Source organism: Ambystoma mexicanum, chromosome 3p, assembly GCF_040938575.1.
Source record: "Ambystoma mexicanum isolate Mex_15411 chromosome 3p, UKY_AmexF1_1, whole genome shotgun sequence".
In the NCBI taxonomy this organism is placed as follows: Eukaryota; Metazoa; Chordata; class Amphibia; order Caudata; family Ambystomatidae; genus Ambystoma; species Ambystoma mexicanum.
Genome location: NC_090925.1, coordinates 1,138,367,111 through 1,138,389,085, shown reverse-complemented (window position 1 = coordinate 1,138,389,085; position 21,975 = coordinate 1,138,367,111). Strand labels below are relative to the sequence as shown.

General features: G+C 44.3%; 1 protein-coding gene across 6 annotated transcripts in view; it reads right to left on the bottom strand.

Moving 5' to 3' along the window:
- Positions 1-21,975, bottom strand: part of RAPGEF6 (Rap guanine nucleotide exchange factor 6) — a 1,719,096-nt gene that overhangs the window by 1,391,445 nt on the left and 305,676 nt on the right. For all 6 annotated transcript variants that reach the window (XM_069652531.1, XM_069652536.1, XM_069652533.1 and 3 more), the window contains exon 2: positions 697-767. In XM_069652531.1, the coding sequence (XP_069508632.1) occupies positions 697-767 (71 nt within the window). The remainder of the gene's footprint in view (positions 1-696; positions 768-21,975) is intronic.

The following is a 21,975-nucleotide window of genomic DNA, read 5'->3' as shown; positions in this document are numbered from 1 at the left end:
CCTACGCAAATCACCCCTTCCTAAACTTAGAATTTTGTCTACTTTTCAGAAATATATGCCTTTCTGTCCCCCAATCCGGCTTTCCTACCCTTTTCTTCCATTCCGTCCATGCATGTCCATTTAGCAAAAATGGCCAAAATCGCCTACTTCTCACAACACAATGGATAACCACATCAAAATAATTTTGTTTCGTTTCCACTCAACCTGTTCTTCAAAGCCAGGAAATTGGTGAATTCAGCACAGCAAACCATTTGTTCCTAGCTCTTACAAGGAAAAAACCCCAGGCTTCTTTGTACATCATTTTATTCACATTTTTTGAAAAAACACATTTTCGCCTTTTTGGTTATTTTCTCTCACCCCCCTACAGCAACCTAGGATTCCTGGGTGGCGTTCCGACCGCCTACATGTGGGGGAAAAAAGGAGCCAAATTTGGCCGAGATATCTCATGTAACAAAAAAGTTACAAGGCATTGATTGGCCACATACCGAAATCACCAAAAAAGGCCCTGGCACTGGGGGGAAATAGCCATGGCACTTAAAAGGGTTAACCACGTTAGTTAATCCATTGCTTTCAAGTTTTTGTCATTATGCAAAATTTGAATGAATATGCGTACACATGTAAATCAATACTTTGAGTAAAGCATTTACACAGGCATCTAAAACAGCATCTACATCAGAACAGTCACTTGTGTCTTACCTGAGCTGTTGATCTCTGAGGCTTGATAATATGTCCATCCCATGAAGAGAAGAATAGATGGTTGATAAATCCTGATGGGAAGAAAAACAAGTTGCAATTACGACTTTTAAGACTGGCAAGTAAATAAACAATTACCTACGCGAATTGGCAGTGATAAAGCTCAGTGTTCGCTTTGACAAGGACAGGATCCGATCAATACAAGCAGGTGGCTATTTTTAGGTGAGAAGTAGCAGTGCGCCAACTATTTTTGGAAACGTTTCAGGTGATCAATAGATAGTCCACTTTACCTAAACAGTAAGGTGAAGTTACTGACTGCCCTCTAGAAAAAGCACACTTCAACTATATTAAACGAGTTCTGAAAGCTCCACTAAACAAAACCACAAAAGATCTCGTTTTACTTCTGGATGAAAATCCACATGTGGAGCACTGACTTCTTCCTTACCTATATTAACAATTAGAATACCAAGCTTTTAATGAAAAGCTAAAATTGGGCAATTTCACACAGAAAACATGCTGCTTCTAAAAATAAAAACTTCACTGGCTTGGGCTTATAGGAAACATTTATATGTATTACAGCTGTTCAACTTTCTTCGTACAAAGACCTCTCTGTCAAGAAAACCGCTGTGCTTTCACAGCAGGCCAACATTGGACTTCGAGTATTATCAAAAACAGGTGGGCTTCTTAACTAGCTTACAATGCACATTGCATTGTTATCGCCCATAGCTCGCCTATCTCAATAACAGTATACATGCTTGCTGGCTTGTGGGTCGAAACAAGTACCATTGAATTGTACTGGGACTGCCACCATTTATAAAACATTTTTAAAAGCAGAGTAATACATCTCTGAAAACTCATGAAGTGTGCGCTGGAGCCGCCAGTTTCCTTGGCTTAAGTACACACATTTAGTAATTCGGAGATGAAAAAACACATGAAAATGATTATTAAATGAAAAGGTCAAACACACAGGCTATTTGGACGAATAACAGCTTTTGCTCGGATTTCCACTTAGCTGCCGGGGCCAACAGGGGCGAGACTTTACAGATTGCTTGATTCCTTATTTTAACTTTCAAAATGCATTCGTCTGGGGGTCATAATCTCTGAATGATGTAAAGCTCCGATTTCACGACGCCTCGTATACTTACACTTGAAATAATATCCCTGTGTTGTGGCCTTGCCAATACATTAAAGCAGATGTATGCAGTGATGCACTTGTAGACTTGGCTCTTAAAACAGAAAACTATGTCAGTATTTGCCACAAATGCACCATGCCTAAGACGATGCCTTGAAACGTGACTAAGTAAATGGGTCTTTGACTCACATTGGCACAAGGTAATGCTCAAACTCGACTGATGTGCACTATTATTGACACGCTGGACTGCATAGGCACACTGAATGGCAGAAGTAGCCGGATAAGTCACCTATTGCACCCATCCCAAATCGCCCAAGGGAGAGACTTCCCCCTGCCCTCTGTACTTCTATCCCAAATTTAAGACACTTAACATTTATTTATATTGATCACAAGCCTTAATTACTCTTCTGTAAGATATATTTGGTAATGATTAAATGAGGTGTCTATGAAAGAGTAATATGATGTTTACAAAGCTGCTGGGGGCTGATAGGTGCATCACGTTTGCTAGGGCAGCTTGTGATATTGTTTGACAGTATTACATTGCACGATCTTTTCTACCGTAGATCAAATGGATAATGTTTATATGACGTATTCGATGAACACATTGCAAGTAGAAGAGTTTTGTTTTTACACTCACCATGATATTGATAAGTAATGGCAAACATGCCCCTGCTTCAGTCTCAAATATGGCAACCTACACCACACAGACAATCCTCAATGAGGGTAAAAAGGTCCCAAGTGGTGTATCATTGAGAGCTGACAGTCTTGGGTTGATCAAGCTAAGTAGGTACAAAATAGCATTGCCTCATAAGACAAGGACAGTGCCCTCATATGAAGGCAAAGGCATGCTGTTCAGCTACTTTGCATACCCATACTGCATTCTGTGCGAGTCTAATCTTGAGACAAACTCCCAGTGATGGCTGGGAGTTACCTAGGCCTTTCACCACTATTTAGGACTCTCAAACTTAAGTGTTTTTTTCTCCTGTACTCCAAATTGCACTGTAAAAGTAGTGCCTTTCTGTGGTCTTGCCTCCTAGCAAAAGCACTCATCTAGCGAACCTTCTACCACCATCTAAGTGCCGGTCTTATACAATGTTCAACTTGTCTCATCTCTGTCTCGTCTCCTTACCTTGCCCTGTGTCCTTCCCTAGTGTTCTCCCCTACCGCTTCCGACTCCCTTCCTCTTCTCTCCTCTCCCTACTTACTCTATGGTGCTCTCTGCTTCTCCAATCTTTTCTAACTGCTTCTCTATCGACTATCCTGCTCTCCTCACTAAATTTGGTAGGAAGAAAATTAAAAAGGACATCCTGGTCTCCAACCCAGGTTTCCCCATCGCGGACACCTATACCAGTGCCTCCACCAGGCAAACTTTCACCAATATCCTCTTTGTCATTCCCTCTGCAAACCTATGAATTCTACATATGGTCTCTGTGCTCTTTCCCTTCTCTTCCTCTCCCATTAATGGTGGCACCTGGTGGGAGGCCCTCCTGGCCCCCTTCCACGCCTCTAAGGTCATCATTAATGTTTACTTGAATGGTACCATCTTGGTCCAAGGCCCTCAAGCCAACCTTCTCCTCTTTGATCAACGCTTCCTGCGCCTCATCAATTTCCTTTCTTCTCCTGCTGTCCCCTCTTTCCCCTCCACGGCTTCCTTGCCTACCCCTGCTGTCGTCTCCTCTTGGCTACCTTGCCCTCTCCTCCTTCCTCTTCTGTTGCACCCCTCAGGCTGCTTCTACACCTCTGCAGGGCATACCTCTGCTTTGTACCCCTGCCCGGAAGTCTTTCAAGGACGGCAACCTTCTCCCTATTTCCACTCTAAACTCTCGCTCAGCTGTCAAACACTTCTGACATCTGCCGCCTCCTGGAGGAAATTGACCTCGATGTCCTTGGTCTCACCAAGACATGGTTCACGGCCAGCTCTGTAACGAACTTTGACACTCTCCTCCCTGATGGCTAAAAGATCCTCTCTGTGCCCAGATCCAACCGTTGCGGAGGGGGTGTAGCCCTGATCTTCCGCGAGTGGATTCCTGCCTCTATCATTCCTACGCATGCCTACTCCTCTTTCGAATGCCTTGTCTGGAGGCTCTCTCTCTCGCTCTCCTGGCCATTCCCTTACTGTCGCTACCATCTATCGGCCACCTGGTCAGATCTCCTCCTTCCTCTGAGTGAGCAGACCTCTCCTCCTCCCTCCTGGTCTCAACCACTTAACTCCTTCTGGCAGACTTCAACATCCACCTGGATGCTTCCTGTCCTTCCACTGGACTCTTTCATGACCTTTGCGACACTCTCACTCTCTATTCTTCCCTCTGGCCCGACTCACTCTGCAGGGCACACTCTGGATGTTCTGATCTCTTCAGACCTTCCCCTTTTGACCCCTCTCATCACTCCTCTCTCCTGGAGTGACCACGTTCTCCTTTCCTCCAATCTCACCCTCTCTACCCCTCAGGCCAAGTCAACCCCAGCACTGCCACCTACTTCTCGGTTATCCGACCTATGAAGCGTGTGTCAGTTGAGGCTTTTGCCGCCACTTTCTCCCCATCCCCTGCCCCCCTTGGCTGACTCACACCCTGACACAGCCCTTTCCATGCTCTACTCTGCTATATCTGATACTCTTGATGTTCTTGCCCATGTCATGAGGATCCGCGTGAAGCCCAAAGCCAAGTGCAACTCTTGGTACGACTCAGACCTAGTCACCCTAAAACGCACGTGCAGGGTGGCTGAGAGGAAATGGCGTGTTCTGGTGCATCCTCTGACAAACTGGCCTGCCGCCTGCTACAAAGGCAAGACCGGCACTCTGTTCGCACCAAGAAGAGAGCCCACATCCAAGCCTGCTTCTCTACGGCATCTAACAACTCGGCCAAACTCTTTAAAATCTGCAAGGAGCTGGCCAATCCTGCTGCAGTCTCTACCTCTCCTGTCCCCTCCCTCACCCTCTGCACAGCCCTGGCTTCTCATTTCATCTCTAAAACTCAGGACATCCTGTCCTCTCCTTCCTCTCCTCCTCCCCTCTTTACTCCGTGATCTTCCTCTGGCCCTTCTTCGGCCACCTCCCCTCCCTCCTTCTCTGCCTTTCGCCTGTTCTCTCCAGAAAAGGTTTCTAGACAAAACCAATCTATGAAAGTCTCGTCAAAAAAGGTTCACCCCTGTTCCTCCAAAACCATCAAGGACCACATGGACACCCTGGCTCCTGCTCTGGCTGATTTTTGCAACCACTCCTTCGGCACTGGACTCTTCCCCTCCCCCCCTGAAGTATTCTCTTGTGCACCCTCTTCTTAAGAAACCCTCTGCCGACCCTTCCTGACCAGCTAACTATCAGCCAATCTCCATCACTCCTTCCTATGCAAACTCCTGGAAAAGCTGACCATCTCCCAGCTTAATCTCCACTCAACCTGTTGGTTGTCTCCATGACCATTAGTCCGGCTTCAGAGCTGCCAGAAGCACAGAAACTGCTCTCCTGAACATCTGTGAAGACCTGCTCTCCAACCTCGAATCCAACAACTTGATCTTTCTTCTGCCTTTGACATGGTCAACCATGCCATCCTGCTCAACCGTCTGTGATAACCTGGGCATCACCGATCAGGCCCTGGCTTGGCTGACCTCCTTCCTCTACAATCGACCTTCCCAGGTCCAAGTTGGGTCCTTCCTGTCCTCTATCTCTAGCTCTACCTGCGGTGTTCCAAAAGGGTTTAACCTCTCTCCCTAGCTGTTCAACCAATACCGGACACTTCCGTTCACTGCATTGCCACCCTCTGTCCCAACTTTCTGTGCTATGCAGATGACTGCTCATTTTCAGGCTCCCTTCATTCACCTCTTCTCCTATCATTTCTGACTGTCCACCATCCAGGAGGGGTGTGCCGCCAATGAACTCTGCCTTCATGCCAGTAAGACCAAGAGTCTCCTCATCGGCACACCTGCTCCCTCCTTTCCTCTCACTCTCTGGCTAACCTCTCTTGGGCCTTTTCCTGCTCCCACCTGTGAGGCTAAAAACCTTGGTGTCCATCTTCGACTCCACACTTTCCTTCTCTCCTTATATATCTGACGTGTCTAAGAAGTCACACTACCAGCTGCACCTCCTCAGAGGTATTCTTCCTTTCCTCTCCTTCCCCCAGAAACTCACTGTCTCCAGAGCTCTGGTTCTCTCTAGGCTGGACTACTGCAACAGCCTCTTTCTAAATCTGCCTGCCTCTACTCTCCGCTCTCTGCAACTCATCAAAAACAGGACTGCAAGACTTGTCCTTGTCCTCAAGCCCAGGGATCGTATCTCTCCAGGACTGAAATTTCTGCACTGGCTCCCAGTGGCAGCGAGATTAAGTTCAAAACCCACTGCATTGTCCAGAAGGCCTTCTGGGGCCTGGGACCTCAACACCTTCAACTCTCTCTTCCTAAATATCTTCCTTCTCGAGTTCTTTGCTCATCTGCCTCAAACTCCCTCAGGGTTAGTTGCTTCTCCAAGCAGCAAGTTGGTGGTAGAGCCCTCTTCTGCTGGGGCCTCCCTCTGGAACAGCCTCCCTGCCTCTCTGAAACTAGAGAACCATCTTTGGTTCCGGAACCACCTCAAGACCTTCCTCTTTGCTTCTGCTTTCTCTCCCCCTCTCCCCTGCTGATCCTGGCTGAATCTGAAACTGCACTGTTACCTGGCTACCCTCTGATCTCGGGCCCAGGTCCCCCCGCCAGTTGCACACCTGCACTGCCCCCCTGGCAACCCTTGCACCCGGGGACTGGTTCTATATCCTTAGAGCCCCCACTAGCACTTGACACCTGATGTCTGCACTTACCCTTGCCACCAGCTGGCTGCACTTTTAGTTATTGTCTTTATTTCACTGTTATCCTATGTACTGCACTGCCCACTCCCGCCTGCAATTTTACCCCCCCCCCCCCCCCCCCCTCCTGCACTTGAGCGATCTCAATGGCACCTGGCCTAGTAGGATTGCTGTCTGTCTTCCCTCAGCCCCCTCCCAGCCCCCACCTCGTCGCTCCTTGAACCACTAGTGTATAGGTGCGTTATAAATGCCATATCATAACATGGCTGCCAGATGCCACTATGCGTGTGTGGCTTTTTAGTTGAAGCGACCTATTCTACAACAACTGTCTGGACAGATTGAACGAAAAAAAGCCAATCCCTAAAACGGGCTGACATTCAAAGCAGAACGTTATAGCAAAATTATCCTGGCGTTTGTCTGCACACTGCATTCCCAATAACCCTTTACACTGCACGACTGGTGGAGAGCAGGCTTTAATTTTTCCCTGGATATGCGGGCTGTACAGCATCACTTTCTGGCAAACACTGGAAGCAATGCACAAAGAGCTGCGCACAAGCCCACACAGAGAAAACCACCCCACGTTTGATATTAAAGGATGCAAAAAGATGTTTCAAAAGCCAGGTACCCGAGAGTATGCGAATGGGATAACGTTATGGTTGGCAACAGTAACACCATACGTGTGAGCACATTAATCAGAATCCAGTATCATGTATGTATGTATGGGATCAGAAACAGACCGTGTCTGCAGTAAGCGGGAGGCCTGCTTATACACAGCTCGGCTGCATTCAGCCAGGCTGCAGATGAAGAACAGGTTACACTGCCACCCAGTGGCACCATCTCACTCGTAACAGACAATGCAAGCACGGCCAAACGGAAACGGATTGAAACAGTTCTGCCAAAGGCCCTCCAAAAGGATGTCGTAAACCTGACAGCTTGGCAAATGATCACCAGAGCCAATGGGAAACGGAAGTTTAAAGCTCCCTAAAAAGTAACACATGTGTGCAAGTATCGTAAGAGGGTGTTGCATTAAGCATTGACAAGATGGGCCACGTTTCGGCAAGCCAATATGAATTACATGGTAAGAACATGATCGAGTACGCTTATTCTTTATTTACACTAATATGTTATTTACAATGAATCATTTCACTCACGAATTTTACTTTGTGCACATTATATAATAACCGGAATAGAAAACACATTAGGTGGGCTTTCTAGATGTCCATTCATTGGTGAAGCTCATGCTCCTCACTCACACAGTCCTATTTCCCCAGCATATGCAACGCTGCTTCCTGTGTCGGTTTCTTCGCTTTTGGGAAGGCGTGAACTGGACACAGCGTAACTTCGGAGCCGCAATGTTGCTCGACAGTGACACTCAACCGTCAACAGTAGCACTATATGTGCCAACTCTGTCAATTACATAGAAAAGGTTTCCGTGAAGGGGGAGCTCTCTTCAGTATGTGGGATTCTAGCCTGTCTGGGGAAAGTGCAGGGCTCTCAAACGGGAAGGAGAAGCTATCCCATTAACATTCTAAGCCTTGCAGGGATTTAGGTCAGGGTCCAGGCCGTCACGGCAGACATGCCCCAACGAGCCCATGGGGTGGAAAGGAACAAGATCTCTTCTGGAACTGGGTAGTGCAGAGGAAATGAGTGTGCCCTGCCTTGTGCCTAGGACCAGGTCAAGTGATCAGGGAATCCTTCCCAGGTCCAACATCCACTGGCTCAGGGTGGCACCACGGATTCAGAGTAACTGCTGAACCCAATGCATGCACTTACAAATGGCCGAACCCTAGCAAAGAGTGGAAAACCTCCTGTTTGTTTGGGTCCCCGTTCAGGGTCCACAAACAGATTGTGATTTCTTAGGGCTTGCTGCCCTTATTTATCAGACCCAGGGAAGCCCTGGGCCTTTGTAGTGCGTAGTGGGGGCTGTAGTACAGCCCCCAGGCCGGTGTAGCTGACTGTCTGCCCCCCCCCCCAGGAGAGGGGAAGGTCTTTGAACCTGTGCCCTGCCTGACTGTTACTTCCAGGTGCATTAGCACCTTGCTGCTTTGGGAATGGTGAGGCGATTGCCACACAATACAAGGGAAGGGTGAGGTGTGAACGGAGACTGCGTGTCTCTGTGTGCATGGGGAGCGGGGGGAGAGGAGCAGGCTTGGAGTGGGGGAGGCTGCCCCTCTCCCTGGCCTGCCAGATGGTAACAGTTACCCTGCATCGCCTTGGGCGGCCCTGTGGCATTGCCATAACTGCCCTGATAATTCACAGAATCAGGCAAGTGACTTTTGTCACAGAGATCAACACAAATTCATATCTAGGCGCCACTAGCTTTTTTAATATGTTGCATCACTTCTTGCTCTCTGTCACAAAGCCTACATATTCCTATGGTCGCTTGGTTCCTAACTCTACATATGATAGGACGGTGGATATCTGGATATAATAAATGAAAGCCTCCAATAAATAGATGTATACATTCCTATATGTAGTATTCCTATTACAGATGAACGGCAACATAACATCACCACTTTAGGGGCAGAAGTAAGGCTCGGACTCAATGGTGGCATCATTTGGGGTACAGACTTATTAATCAAGAATGCATTGGAAAAATCGCTGAAGCTAAGAGGGGTTTCCCTGCCTCAGAGATTTTCAGAATGTCCAAAACCAAAAAGACAGTCACTGTTGTGCCTTGAAAGCCTACCTCCTTCACTAATAACTTAAACTAACTGTGCAAGGAGGATCTCTTCTAAAAGTAAAGTATTCATTGTAGTTCCAACCAGTAGAAAAGTTACCAGTCTTTCGGGTAATGAAAAATTGTGAAAAACAATGTTCATAAATACAGGATTCTAAGGCTTGCGTTGGGCTTGATCCCCCCCAACCCCCAAGACTGGTTTGTATTCTACTTTATTTCCTTTTGGGCTTCTTCGCACCATATACTTTTAAGGTAAATGTCACATGGCAATTCACAAGGATAAACTTCTCAGATTCACAGTTTATCTAACCAACTTGGCACACTTCCCTTCCAAGCGTAGGATATACTTCCAAATAGTTCTTTTCAGTTCCAGGGCTCTTGACTCACTTGTTACCAAATGTTCATGTCGGTGCGGGTCCCAGACTCTCAATATTCTGAACAGCTTGGTTTACTCCCCTGCATGGAATTGTCTTTTTCTCTCACAGGGTTCCAGACACTCTTATTCCTCGTTAACTTAGGCTTTTGCCTTTCATATGAGAGCGGGTCCCAGGGTCGCAATGTAGCTTTGTATCTGCTTGGTTTACTGCCCTGCCAGGCATTCAAGTCTTCCTTGGTTGCTTCTTTTACAATTAGGGTCCCAGACCACCTTATTCTCGGCTTCTCATAAGAGTGTGTGTACCAGACTCGCAATCCGTTATCGTATCAGTTTGGTTCACTCTCCTGCCAAACATATGATTCCTCTTTCTCTAGCGTGGCTGTTCTCGGGGGCCCAAACCCTCTTATACTTTGTCTTTCATATGGGTGCGGGACCCTGACTCGCAATCTCATCTCACGGTCCTAGAACCCCTTGTTCCAGCTTCTGCTTTCACCTCTTTGCTTCACCAGACGTCCAACGCCTCTCGGTAACCCATGTACCGTTTTTTTTCTTTCTTGCAGGTACTGTCAGCCGGGTCTGCAGACATCTGACTCTGCCCATTTGCGCAAACTCTTGCTTGGAAGCTTCGCTGGGGACTGCGGCGCCCAGAGGTTCGTCTCGGCAGCAGGAGGGTAGTCCTTCGGTCCTGGACCATGTTCGGGTTCTCCTTCACCTCAGTTCATGGCTTCCCTTTCGGCTCTTGTTTGCTCGACCGGTGCACAGCTCCCATAGTTCCTGCTCAGGAGACCGCTCTCCTTTAGCATCCCAGCTGAGTTCCTTTTGAACTCCTGCACTTGATTGTTGTATTCGTTTGGGCCAACCAGCTCCCGTGAGATGCTAGACTGCTCACTCTGGTCCAGCAGAGTGATCCTTGGACTGTCGTCTTCTTCACAGTACTTCTTTTAAAACCAGATGCAATATACTTGGTATTCTTTGGTATTTTAGTCGTGTCAAGTATATTAGGCTGATTGGCTTGAGAACAGAACATGTTGGCTCTATCTGGAGAGGGGGAAGGAGGATTTGGTATTGGAGAAAGGGTTCAGTGTTTTAAAGGGGGGGAATATTGCATTCTCTGAGAATAGGGGGGCTTTCTTCCCCATGCGATCCTCACTCGGTGCACCACCCCCAGGGGGACTATTGTACTGTGAATGCACTTCCCTGGCCCCATGGGAAAGGTCGCCCCCTAGGGGAGAAGGGACGACATCCTCAGATTTGTCACATACCTTTCCCCTTATGCCGCTGGTTTCCTCATCTCGAAGTGGAAAATGGGACAAAACACCCAAATTGCCCTGCTCCTCAACTTTCTGGTGTTCTACACGAAAGCAATAAGGTTGTAGATCAACAAACTAGTACATCATTCTGGGGTTTGTGTCTTTATGGAGGCTCAGCTTATTTTTTTCCAAAGAGTTCTTTTGTTTTTGGGCTTGGGTTCCCAATTGGTGCAGTGACACCAGGGATAATGAGTTGTGAAGCATTTCGCTATTGGTCAAGAAAGCAAATGCCAGCCAGGATTTATTACTGTGCTCATTGTTGATTGAAAAGGGTGAAGAAATCTGCTGCAATGAATGTGGGAAGATGTCATTGAATAGAGGATGAAGAATGCACATTTTCGTTGTTATAAATATGTATACCTCAATGCAGATCTTTTGATTGAAAATGTACTCTGACTTTTTAGATTGTGTGTATTTTTATTTATTTTTGTACTATATTGATGTAGAATTGAAGACTTTGTGGAACTGTCTTTATTTATTGTATATTGACTATTGCAAGGTTGCAAAATTAAATGGTGTTGTCCACTGATTAAAATACAAAAAATATTCTACAAGGATCATTGATTTTGTAGAAGGGGTCCCCATTTTGGGCCCTTGCAAACAGTATAAATAGAAGTGGTTGACCTCATGTTTATGGAGGCTGAACCAGGTAAGGGGCGAGTAGTCGGCAACTAGCAACATAATACTTCAAATACCCCACAGCCCATGTTATGGCTAGAGCCACTAGTTTGATTGTTGCATCATTTATTTCTCTAGGCAAGAGCTTTCTGCTGATGTACTACCGGATGCTCTATTCCCTCGTACTCCTGGGACAAAACGGCTCCTCGGCCAACCTTTGAAGCGTCTATTGGAATAAGAAATTCTTTGGTGAAATTGGGTACTTTCAATACTGGTGCACTACAAAGGATAGATGTTAAAGTATTAGAGCAGGCGTGATCAGTTTGATCCCATTTGAGTTTTTGGGGTTCTGCATTTCTTAGCTTGTCGGTAAGACAGGAGATGATGGAGGAGTAGTCTGGTACACTTCTTTTTAGATCCTAGCTACAGCAGGATCATCTATCAAGTTTACCAGTACCACGGACTGTTTCTTCACTCAATCTATTTCATGAGACAACACCACCAAGGTAGGTCCTGGACCTGCAGCATCCTCTCTAACTCTGAGTCTATTTCCTGGTCACCCTCCCCTGAAACACATCATGTCATCCCTTTCCATAGGTACATCACAATACCTGTTTTTCATCAACCCTGTCCTGATGACAGTTCGGTCCCTTCAGACAACTGGCTTTCATCCAGCAACATCGGTCGGCTACTCTTGTTCTGAACAAGAAACACCCATTGTTTATTGTGCCGACAACAATTGCTTACAACTACTGCTGAGTAGTACATGAAAGTGCACAAATAATCCTGCTACTAACCATCACAAAAATGTGTAGCTAATTGTACCTTTTCTTCTTGGTTTATGTTTTTAAGGCCTCATGTTGAGTTATAGGCCTCCATTTTTTAGATGTCTGTCTAGTATTAAAGTCTTTTCTCCACGGATTCACAATCCCTCTTTTGTGACTTTTTTTTGGCTAGTATTTGTTAAACCTAGCTCATGCTGCATCCCGAACTTAGCTTTAATGCGTCTCTGAATAGGGGGTAGTTTTTGACTCTTTCCCTCTGTGGAGTAGCCTGGTATAAATCACATGTGATATCCCACCAAGCCAAGAAAGGCTCTTTGGTCCCGTTTAGTTTTAGGTATGGGTGTCTGCTGTACTGCTCTAACTTTTTTGGTTTAGGGTTGCAGAAGCCAATTGCAGGGGTGAATCAAATGTTCCTTCCAAGTTCTACTATGCATATCTATATCATCCAAGTAGGCCCCGCAAAACACAGAATAGCCGGAGGACCTGATCCATTAATCTCTGAAAGGTTGTGGGTGCTCCGTGGAGACCGAACGGTAGAACATTAAACTGAAATAGCCCCATGGGAGTGGAGAAAGCAGTCTTCTACCTGTATGATGGATTCACTCGATCCCAGTCGATCAATAAGGTCTTCTATCCTGGGCATGGGATAGTTGTCTAACTGACCTAATGCATTCAACTTCCTAAAGTCAACACAAAATCTCCATGACTGATACGGTTTAGCTACCAAGACTATTGGCGAAGACTAGGGGCTGTGCAATGTTTCTATTATAGTGGAAGCCAGCATTTTCTCCACTTCCTGTTGGACAATTTCTCTATGGGCCTCAGGAATCCAATAGGGGTTTAAACTGAAAGCTTTATCAGGAGAAGTACGCATGTAGTTAAAAACCTTTTTTACTTTTCATTGTTCGGTGTCAAAGACGCCTGGGAACTGGTCCAACAGGGTTTGTATGTCCTGTTTCTTATTGGTTAACAGATCAGCAGGGACTACATTGATCCGGTCTACTTCCTCGGCCAGGAGGAGGGCCATCAATACAGACGTTGTTTCAATTGTGTCCTCCCTCCACTCATTTTATAGGTAGCTAAGATAAATCTGTTTTGGCCCTTCTATCTGGCTGTGATAGCCGATAATTACAGGGTCCCGTTTGTTCAAGAATTTCATAGAACCATGCCAATGGAAGAGCATCTTATGTTCTGAGGTGGGAAGGAGTACCAATCATTTTTGACCAACAGAAAAGGAACAGGTGATGGTGTTCCGGTCATAGTTAATCCCAGTAACATCAAAAAGCCAACTAAGATGTGAGACTACTATAGATATAACTACGGCTTATATTCCTTTAGATGTTGGGAGGTCTGGGATAGGGGTAACAGGACCTCTTCTCATTCTTCCCACGTTTCTCTTAGCAAATTGAGAACATGTCTAGGGTCTCGTCCATAAAGAATCTCAAATGCTGAGAACCCTAAGGAGGGTTGGGGGATGTGGTTCCTAACAGCCAGCAGGGACCCTGGTAGTGTCCCAATTTCTCCCATCAGCTTCGACTAACTTCTTAAGGACAGTGTTCAGGGTTTTATTAAATCATTCTACTAACCAATCAGTTTGTGAGTGATACAGTTAAGTTCTGAGGGTTTTGATCTGTAGAACATTTTAGTTCGGCCATAAGCCGGCTCATGAGAGTGGTTCCCTGGTCAGTCAGGATTATTTAGGAAAACCTACTTGGGACAAGAAGGGAAGGAGGTATTTGAGGATTTGTTGTGTAGTGTTGGATCTCATAGGGAAAGCCTCTGGGTATCTGGTGGCATAATCTACTACCACTAAGATATACTGCTTTCCTAGTTTGGAAGGTTCCAGATCAACAATATCCATTCCTATTCTTGAAAAAGGGACAAAAATAATGGGGTGTGGTTGTAAAGGAACTGCTGAGGGAGTATGGGTACTGGTTTTCTTACAGAGTGGACACGTCAGGACAACGTTTTTAACCCCTGCATATACCCCATGCCAGTAAAAGTGATTTAATATTTGTGCCCTTGTCTTAGCGGCCCCTAAATGCCTGGCTGTAAGATGGGCGTGTGCAATTTCAAGAACCATTCTCATATGGCTGTGTGGTACTACAATGTGAGCGGGGAGTCCCATCCTGTCCGACATCACTCCTACGTAATAAATCATGCTTAAGAAAAACAAATGGATCTTCAGTTCTTCCTTCCTCAGGAATGACCTTGAGGAGGGCCTCTGCTAACACTGGGTCATTATGCTGAGCAAAAGCAAATCAAGGGATGATTTGGCATCATCTTCATGCAGGGAATCTTTCTCACCTCAAGAGCAATCATTGGATCTATATCTGCCCCCCGAAGCCTTTGGTTCCTCTCTCAGTATCTTCTAAGTCAGTTTTTTCTATTATTCTGGGGAACAGGGTTTTTTACCAAAATACCTTCAGCTACCTTTTCCCCAGGTTTAATGTGATAGGTGTGTTTGTCGTTACTGTGTAGTAGTATTTGGACATCCCCAGCACTCATATTCCATCTCTCTTCTGAGATGTTCCACAAGGACCAGACAAACTCCAATCCTCTTCAATGTATGCATGTCTCCTCTGGCACCCGTTGAGTTATAGAACATATTTCTCAAGCACTGCAATACGCAGCTGCTTGATGAAAGTTTTGATTGCAACCAAATTGAGACATGCCTCAATCACATCGATTAGATGCACCAAAAAGGATTCGGTTTACAAGGATCACTAACAGTATTGCTCTTTGCTCTGGGATAACCCACCACTCCTCTGAGTCGACTCACTCAAATAAGTGGGAAGAAGTTACATAGCCTTATATGTAGGTGTATCGCTACTCTTCTTTTATACCTAGTGCAAATTGCATCTACATAAATTAATGTAATCAACTCTGCCTTGCACGAGGGGTTCACCCACCCCACAAGCTATTTCAGAAAATACGGCTGGTTCTTGAAGTAATGTCACATTTAGATTACTGCAGCAATCAATACACATTTGCCATCTACAATATTGTGAAAACCTTAAATGGAACAGTAACAGACTACTAGGTTAATAAATAACTTGGAATGAATTGTACAGAGCTCAGCAGGCCCACACTGAAGGTGCACTACTAGTGTTACCCAAAGAGAGAACTCACAATAAAGCTCCGTCTCCTACATAAACAAAGTCGGACCAACAACAGAGGTAATCCGCCCTAAATCTACTTGTCAAACAGTGAAGAAAAAAACCTTTCAGGAGCAGAACTCTTCACATCCAAGAACTTTACCTCTGGCACACACACTCCATCCTCACTTAAGATTAAAATCAGACTTATTGAAATTCTGTCAAGCCAATATAAAGATACCTCTTAGTCATTGCTTTATATTAATGAACACTGTGCTCTGAAACCACAGTATCCCCAACACATCTATCTGGTCAGCAGCATTAAAGCAGTTCCACTAGCCCCTCTCGGTTCACCTTGTGCACTGCTTGTGGGTCTACATCCTTAAAAAGGTGTTCCATTCCTTTGCTGCATTTTATTGAGATATGTCAGCAAACACTACCACCAGCCTCCGTGAGCCCTGCAAACAGTTTGCCTTTGTTCGTCTATGATTGTGTCCCACAGATTCTTTGCAGAACAGCTGTCTGGTGCCTTATATCCATGGTAACAATCAGCTTTTTAAATTAATATGGTGCACTAGGAAAGATCATGGTCATCACTGATGTACACTGCAAGTAGGGATTACAGCCTTCAAGAAACAACTTGACATTCCATTTAACATTTACTAATAGTCAGAAAAGAGTTTGAGCAGTAGAAAGATGCGCTAGAAACACAGGAAGTCTTTTCATTAAGTTGGTGTGAAAGATTAGGTTGAACGCTCCCGAAGGATTGATTATTTCAGACTCAGACCTGATCTCAAACACATGTAAGATTTATTTGAATTCCAACAAGGACGATAGAATCCGGACTATACACTGTGCAATATTCAATTTGTAAAGATGTGTTTTTGACGGTGCAATGCTATCACTTTGTAGCAATGTTAAAATCAATATGTTGAAAACAGCCAGAACTTTGTTAAATAAGATTTCTTTTATGCAGCTTTCCTCACAAGAGTTGACAAATGCTATACACAGTCAGCCAGAATTTACCATATCATTTAAAACGTATTCACTTTAAAACATGCTCTGAGTCGTCTGCATTATATTTATACAGCCAATGTGGTCAAGAGAAAATACTGTTCACTGTGGCCCTGCCCCAGGTATTTCCCCCATTACACAATTACATCTTTATTTTTATTTTATTTTATTAATTTATAAAGCACTTACGCCCAGGGGCATTGTGGCACTGTTACAGGAATCTTCAGCATATGATACATGGCAAATGCAGGAATCTAGACATATGAGATGCAAGGCATATACACCCAGTTATCAGTGTCATGAGATAGTACATAATACGTATTGGTCTTATTTGAATTGCCATGTGTTGAGTGCTTTTGGGAAGGCTCCATGGAAGGATACATTTTTTTTTCCTTGAACCTCAGGGGGGATGTGTGCTCCTCTGAAATCAGTAGCTCCGAATCCCTACCATCTCATATGTGGTGACCCCACTCGGGCACAATGCAAATTGAGCTGATTCTGTAACAGGGCGGTCATCTGCAAGTACACATCTGTGAAAAGAGACTGCAAGGTGGTCTCGGAACTGACAAGCACCCTTCTTGGATTCTAAAGAGTAATTTTTATTTCTTTACAATGATTCCACAAATCTGGATAATAAATAATTGGGTCAAAGAAATAAATAGTACAGCAAAACTTAGTGACCTAATTTCTCAAAACCATATTTAATAATTCTGCCCAACAAGAAAAAGAGCATTTCTTCAAATACATCTCGGGAAAATTTGGGGAAGGATTTGGCTAAACGCAATGACTAACTATTACTGGTCATCACAGAGTCTCACTGCACAATGCTCAGTTGCACAATACAAATGTACTTGCATCTTGTTATGCATCTACAATGTGGTGTCTGTAATCCGTCTTCCATTGATAATGCCTCCCTCCAAAGTTACTTACATTTAAGTCTATAAATGATTTTGATGTTACAATAGCTTACATCCTGATAACCTGTAGTTAATCTTGTCCTAAAACTGACGGTTTAATATAGTTGTAAAGCAATTAACTAAACTATAACACACTAACAAAACAAAGTATTGTCCACATGCAAGGTTTCAAGACATGCCATGTTATGGACCAAGGGCGTGATGAAAGGGGGATAACAAGGCACAGGCTCTTCAGAGTGCCCGTTCCACCAGATGCACATTGCCTATGCAGAGCTCTACCAGCACTGGTAAGTCAAGATTCGACTCCATAATACAATCGCTGACACCAGATTATTGGACGGAAATAAATTGTATGCATGTAAAAAGAAACATGCATTGATACATTTAATAGTTTTGGCCACAGGAAAACTTATGCAAATTGGGGGATATATTGAGGGCAAAGCAGACAGTCGAGAGGTTTCGAGAGGGTTGGAAGAATGACTAAAAATGTGAGGATCCATGTACGAATAATAAGGCTGGGTGATGTGTGAATAAAGGACATATACATGGGTACGGGTATAGTACTGGAGGGATGAAACAGTTTGAAGATGGATAAACGAAACTTGAACAGAATCTGATAGCTTGAGAATGTATGCAGGGTTGGAAATTGCTGGGAGCAGAGAGCTATTTAGCTCCTGCTTCTAGCCTAGGAGAGCCTGGCAAACTCAACACCGGCAGCTATTAATAGCTACCTTTGAATCCCCATGCCAAAAGGTGCCCTTATAACAAACATAAGTGACATCAACTTTTTATATTTGGGAGTGTGTACAAAGAAGCATTAGGGCACATCTAGAAGACAGTAAAAAGCATAATGGACCATAAATCATGAACAAAAGGTAAGTTTACATATCAGAGTATTTAGATTGTTGTTGTACTGTGTACTAGCTCCTGGCTTCTCAGCAGTAGCTCCTTCCTACTGGGTGATGCCCGATACCCAGGAGCTCATTTTAGCTCCTGCTCATCAAATCATACCCTGTGTATGGATGACTGGATCATTGAATAAGCATTTAGAGGTGGATAAATGAGTGTGAACAAGGGTGAATCAAACAAATGAGGATCTGTGAATGAGTGAGTGCGACGAAACAGTGTGAAGCTCACCCCAAGACCATTTCATGTGACCTCACTGTTCATGGTGGCACAGCCATTAAGTTTGAGCATGCAAGAAAGTCTGTAAGGATACAAGAGTGTCTGTGCATTTGCAAATTTAGCAAAAGCCTACAACGTGACGTGATGCATGTCGGTCTTTCAGCAGTAGCCCGTCATTTAAGTTGCCTAAGTTTCAATTCATGGGAGCGGAATGGGTGGAACTTAGGTGCACATTCTATCAGCAGCCCTGTTTCAGGATTAAGCAGTTGACACTGTTCTGTCCTAGACAAACAGTGGTGGAGGCAGCTTTGTTGACGGGGGAAAAGGTGCTTCCTTAAGGGGCACAGGCATTCTAAATGATTTAAGGGCACTGGCAGATGGTGAACATTTTCAGTGGCGAGCCGAATAGGTCTTTCAAATCAGCGTAAGTGGCCAAGTAATGTGCAGGAGCCCCAAGTAATGTAAGGGGGTTGTGGCGATAACCTCAGCCAAAGATTTTGTTTTAAACTAATGGGTTAACTTAACATTGCAGCACCATTTTTGAGACAATTGGGTAAAAAAACATACTATACAATGTACAATCGAGTAAGTAACACTTGCCAGGGCACTAACAGCACATAGGAGCATTTTACAACTTTTTCATGATGCATGTGCCAGCAAAATATATAAGCAATGCTACGGTGAAAGACTTGCAGGGTGTTTTGCCCACAATATTAGACATCATTACCAATATAAAACTGACGCACACAATCTTGAAAGCAAAATGTAGTAAGTAAACTTGGTTACAGTTTCAAAACCACTACAGAACAGAGTAAAGCAAGACATTAATATCAATACATTAATAGTACCCCATGCACGCAGACCCAACACCACCTCCTACACCCAAATACAATGGTTGCCTAAATCAAGGAAAATTGGTGGATTCTAGCTAGTTTGAATGGTCGGTGGACATTGTCCTTACAATAATCGATGAAAGGTAACCAGGTATTTAAGGACTTTGCAAAGTAGTGTTGCAATTTCTTCCAGTGCTGGGACATGCTCAAATGTTGCTCCGCCATATGGAAAAAATTGCTCAAAGTTCTTCCACCCCTGAGCCGAAATCTGCCTCGCTGCCATGAGTACATGGGAAAGGAGCCGAGCTATGTAGCTTCTTGCAAGAAATGTCCCTTCCCCTGTGTCACCGAATAAAAATAACGATAGATTAAACAAATAATACCGCTATTGTTTTATCATGGCCAGCAAGTCTTTAAAAAAACTGGGTTCCAGGGCAGGACACCACAGTTGGGGCAGAAAGCCTGCCTTTCACAACCACTCCAACAAAATGGGAATAGGTAGGACACATAGTATGGGGCTGCATAGGTGGCATGTACCGCCTAAAGCAGACTTGCAGGGTTTGAAATTGCTGGGAGCTATTTAGCTCCTGCGCTTCCATCTAGCCTGGGAGACAATGGTTAGCATGAAACCAACAGCTACCAGGAGCCACTTTTGGCTCCACGGGGCTACTGATGCCCTACAAACATGCATATGTGACATTAACTGAGTAATTGAGACTGTAAATAAAAGTAGTATTGGTACATATCTAGTACACATTTAAACATAACCGAACATACATAATGTGCAAAAAGTGTGCATCTCATGTGGAAGTTACATTTGTGGTGCGCTGGCCACTCGCTTCTGGTTCCCCAGCGGTAGTTCCTGCACACTGGGTGATGCCAGACACCCAGGAGATGGTTTTAACTCCAGCTCATAGAATCTTAATTTCGAAACCAGAACTTTGCAGCAGGGTTCCATTATTTCAGTGCAGCACTGAACTGCTCCTTTCACAGACCCCCTTTCCCCGTTTGAAGCAAAATGAAAAACCCTGATTTTGTTGGCGCGTTGTGGAGAGACAATCCCCTACTATCATTTTCGACCCAGACACGGAGTTATTAACCTGCAGCCATCCCGACATCTTATTGGTTGAGGTTTATCATCCATCTCAAAAGTAAACATTTTTGTTTGTACAAAAAAGGACAATAAACAAACTTTGAAGAAGTTTATTTTTGAGTCTTTATCTCGGATCAAGGTTACAGGTAGATGCTCTGCCCGTTACATGCCGCATAATTGGGTTAAAAAAACTTTACAAACACCACCTATGGAGAGGTAAGAGGATTATGAGCCCTCCACTTAGCACATCCTCAATATTTTTAGGCGAAGCCTAGAGCAGCAAACAAAACAGTGCCAAGGGGCTTGTTATGTTCCCTTTTCAATTGGTGTCCCAAAGCTTGCAGCATCAATCACCAGTTACTACTCAGATTCCAAACAATTTTACAAAAATATATATCATTTATTAATTTTCTCATCATTAAAACCTGGGGTTTGTTCACAGTCAACAACAAAAGCTTCAATAACCAGGCAGCTGGTATAAAGCGCAAGTGATGATAACATGTACCCCTTCAAATTTGGAGGTAAAGCAGCAGAATAAACAGAAAGAAAAAAATGCAGAATATTCACAACAGATACCAAATAATAATAGATAGTGTGAAAAACCAGGAGTGGAACGAGATTGGGATCACTCCGGGGTAGTGTTGTGCAGGTGTCACCAAAATCAACTTAATCATGCACTACATTCATTCCAATTCAAATTCAGACATACTCATTCATTCATTCATTCATTCATCACTTTCCCAACATGTTTCTTTCTGAACGTGTGTGTAAACAAAGTAAACAGAAATTCTTCAGGGGCAGTCTGCCGTCTACTACATCCAAAAATAACCCACTATTGGTATTTGATAGGGTACAATTCTTCAAGTAACAACCACAATTTGATTATTGCAGGGTCAACCAAGAAAAATTAAGTAGAAAGCCAAATAACAAATTCATCGGCTTAAGACACGTATTCATGTAGATTGATAGTCCAAACTTTTCTCGTCCTGTGAATAATCGTTTAGGACTCAACAGCAAGAGAGGGACTCCATATGTCAGTAATGGAGGTTCACAAGGAAATTCGAAAGGGGTCGTCCGGATTAGTCGGTCTTCAATTTCGTGTGGCTGCAGTTAGGTGTGTGCAGAACACCTCTGGCTATTCACTCCTTGCGCATTAGAGGGTGCACAGTAGATGGATCAGTACACCGCCCTTTTATGTCGTATTAGTGTGCTTGTCACTTTATCTGTATGCTGTGGACTGGACTCCGGTTAGGTGTCCTCTGGCGTTCCTTTGTTTGTAAATGGCTGTAGAGGTGCTACAGATACCGGTTCATAACCGCATTGTTCGTGTCCTCCAGCGGTTCTCCGTCAGTGCTCGCAGTGCCATTGCTTTTAAAAAAACTTTACACATCAATGTCATATAAATACAAACAGATAAACAGATTATAAAAAAATCACATCCAATTGAAAACCAAAATCCACATCCTAACACCATTACAAAATGAAGCACCCAATCACTACCTTATATTCAGTATGTATTCATATCAGACATTTAAATGTGG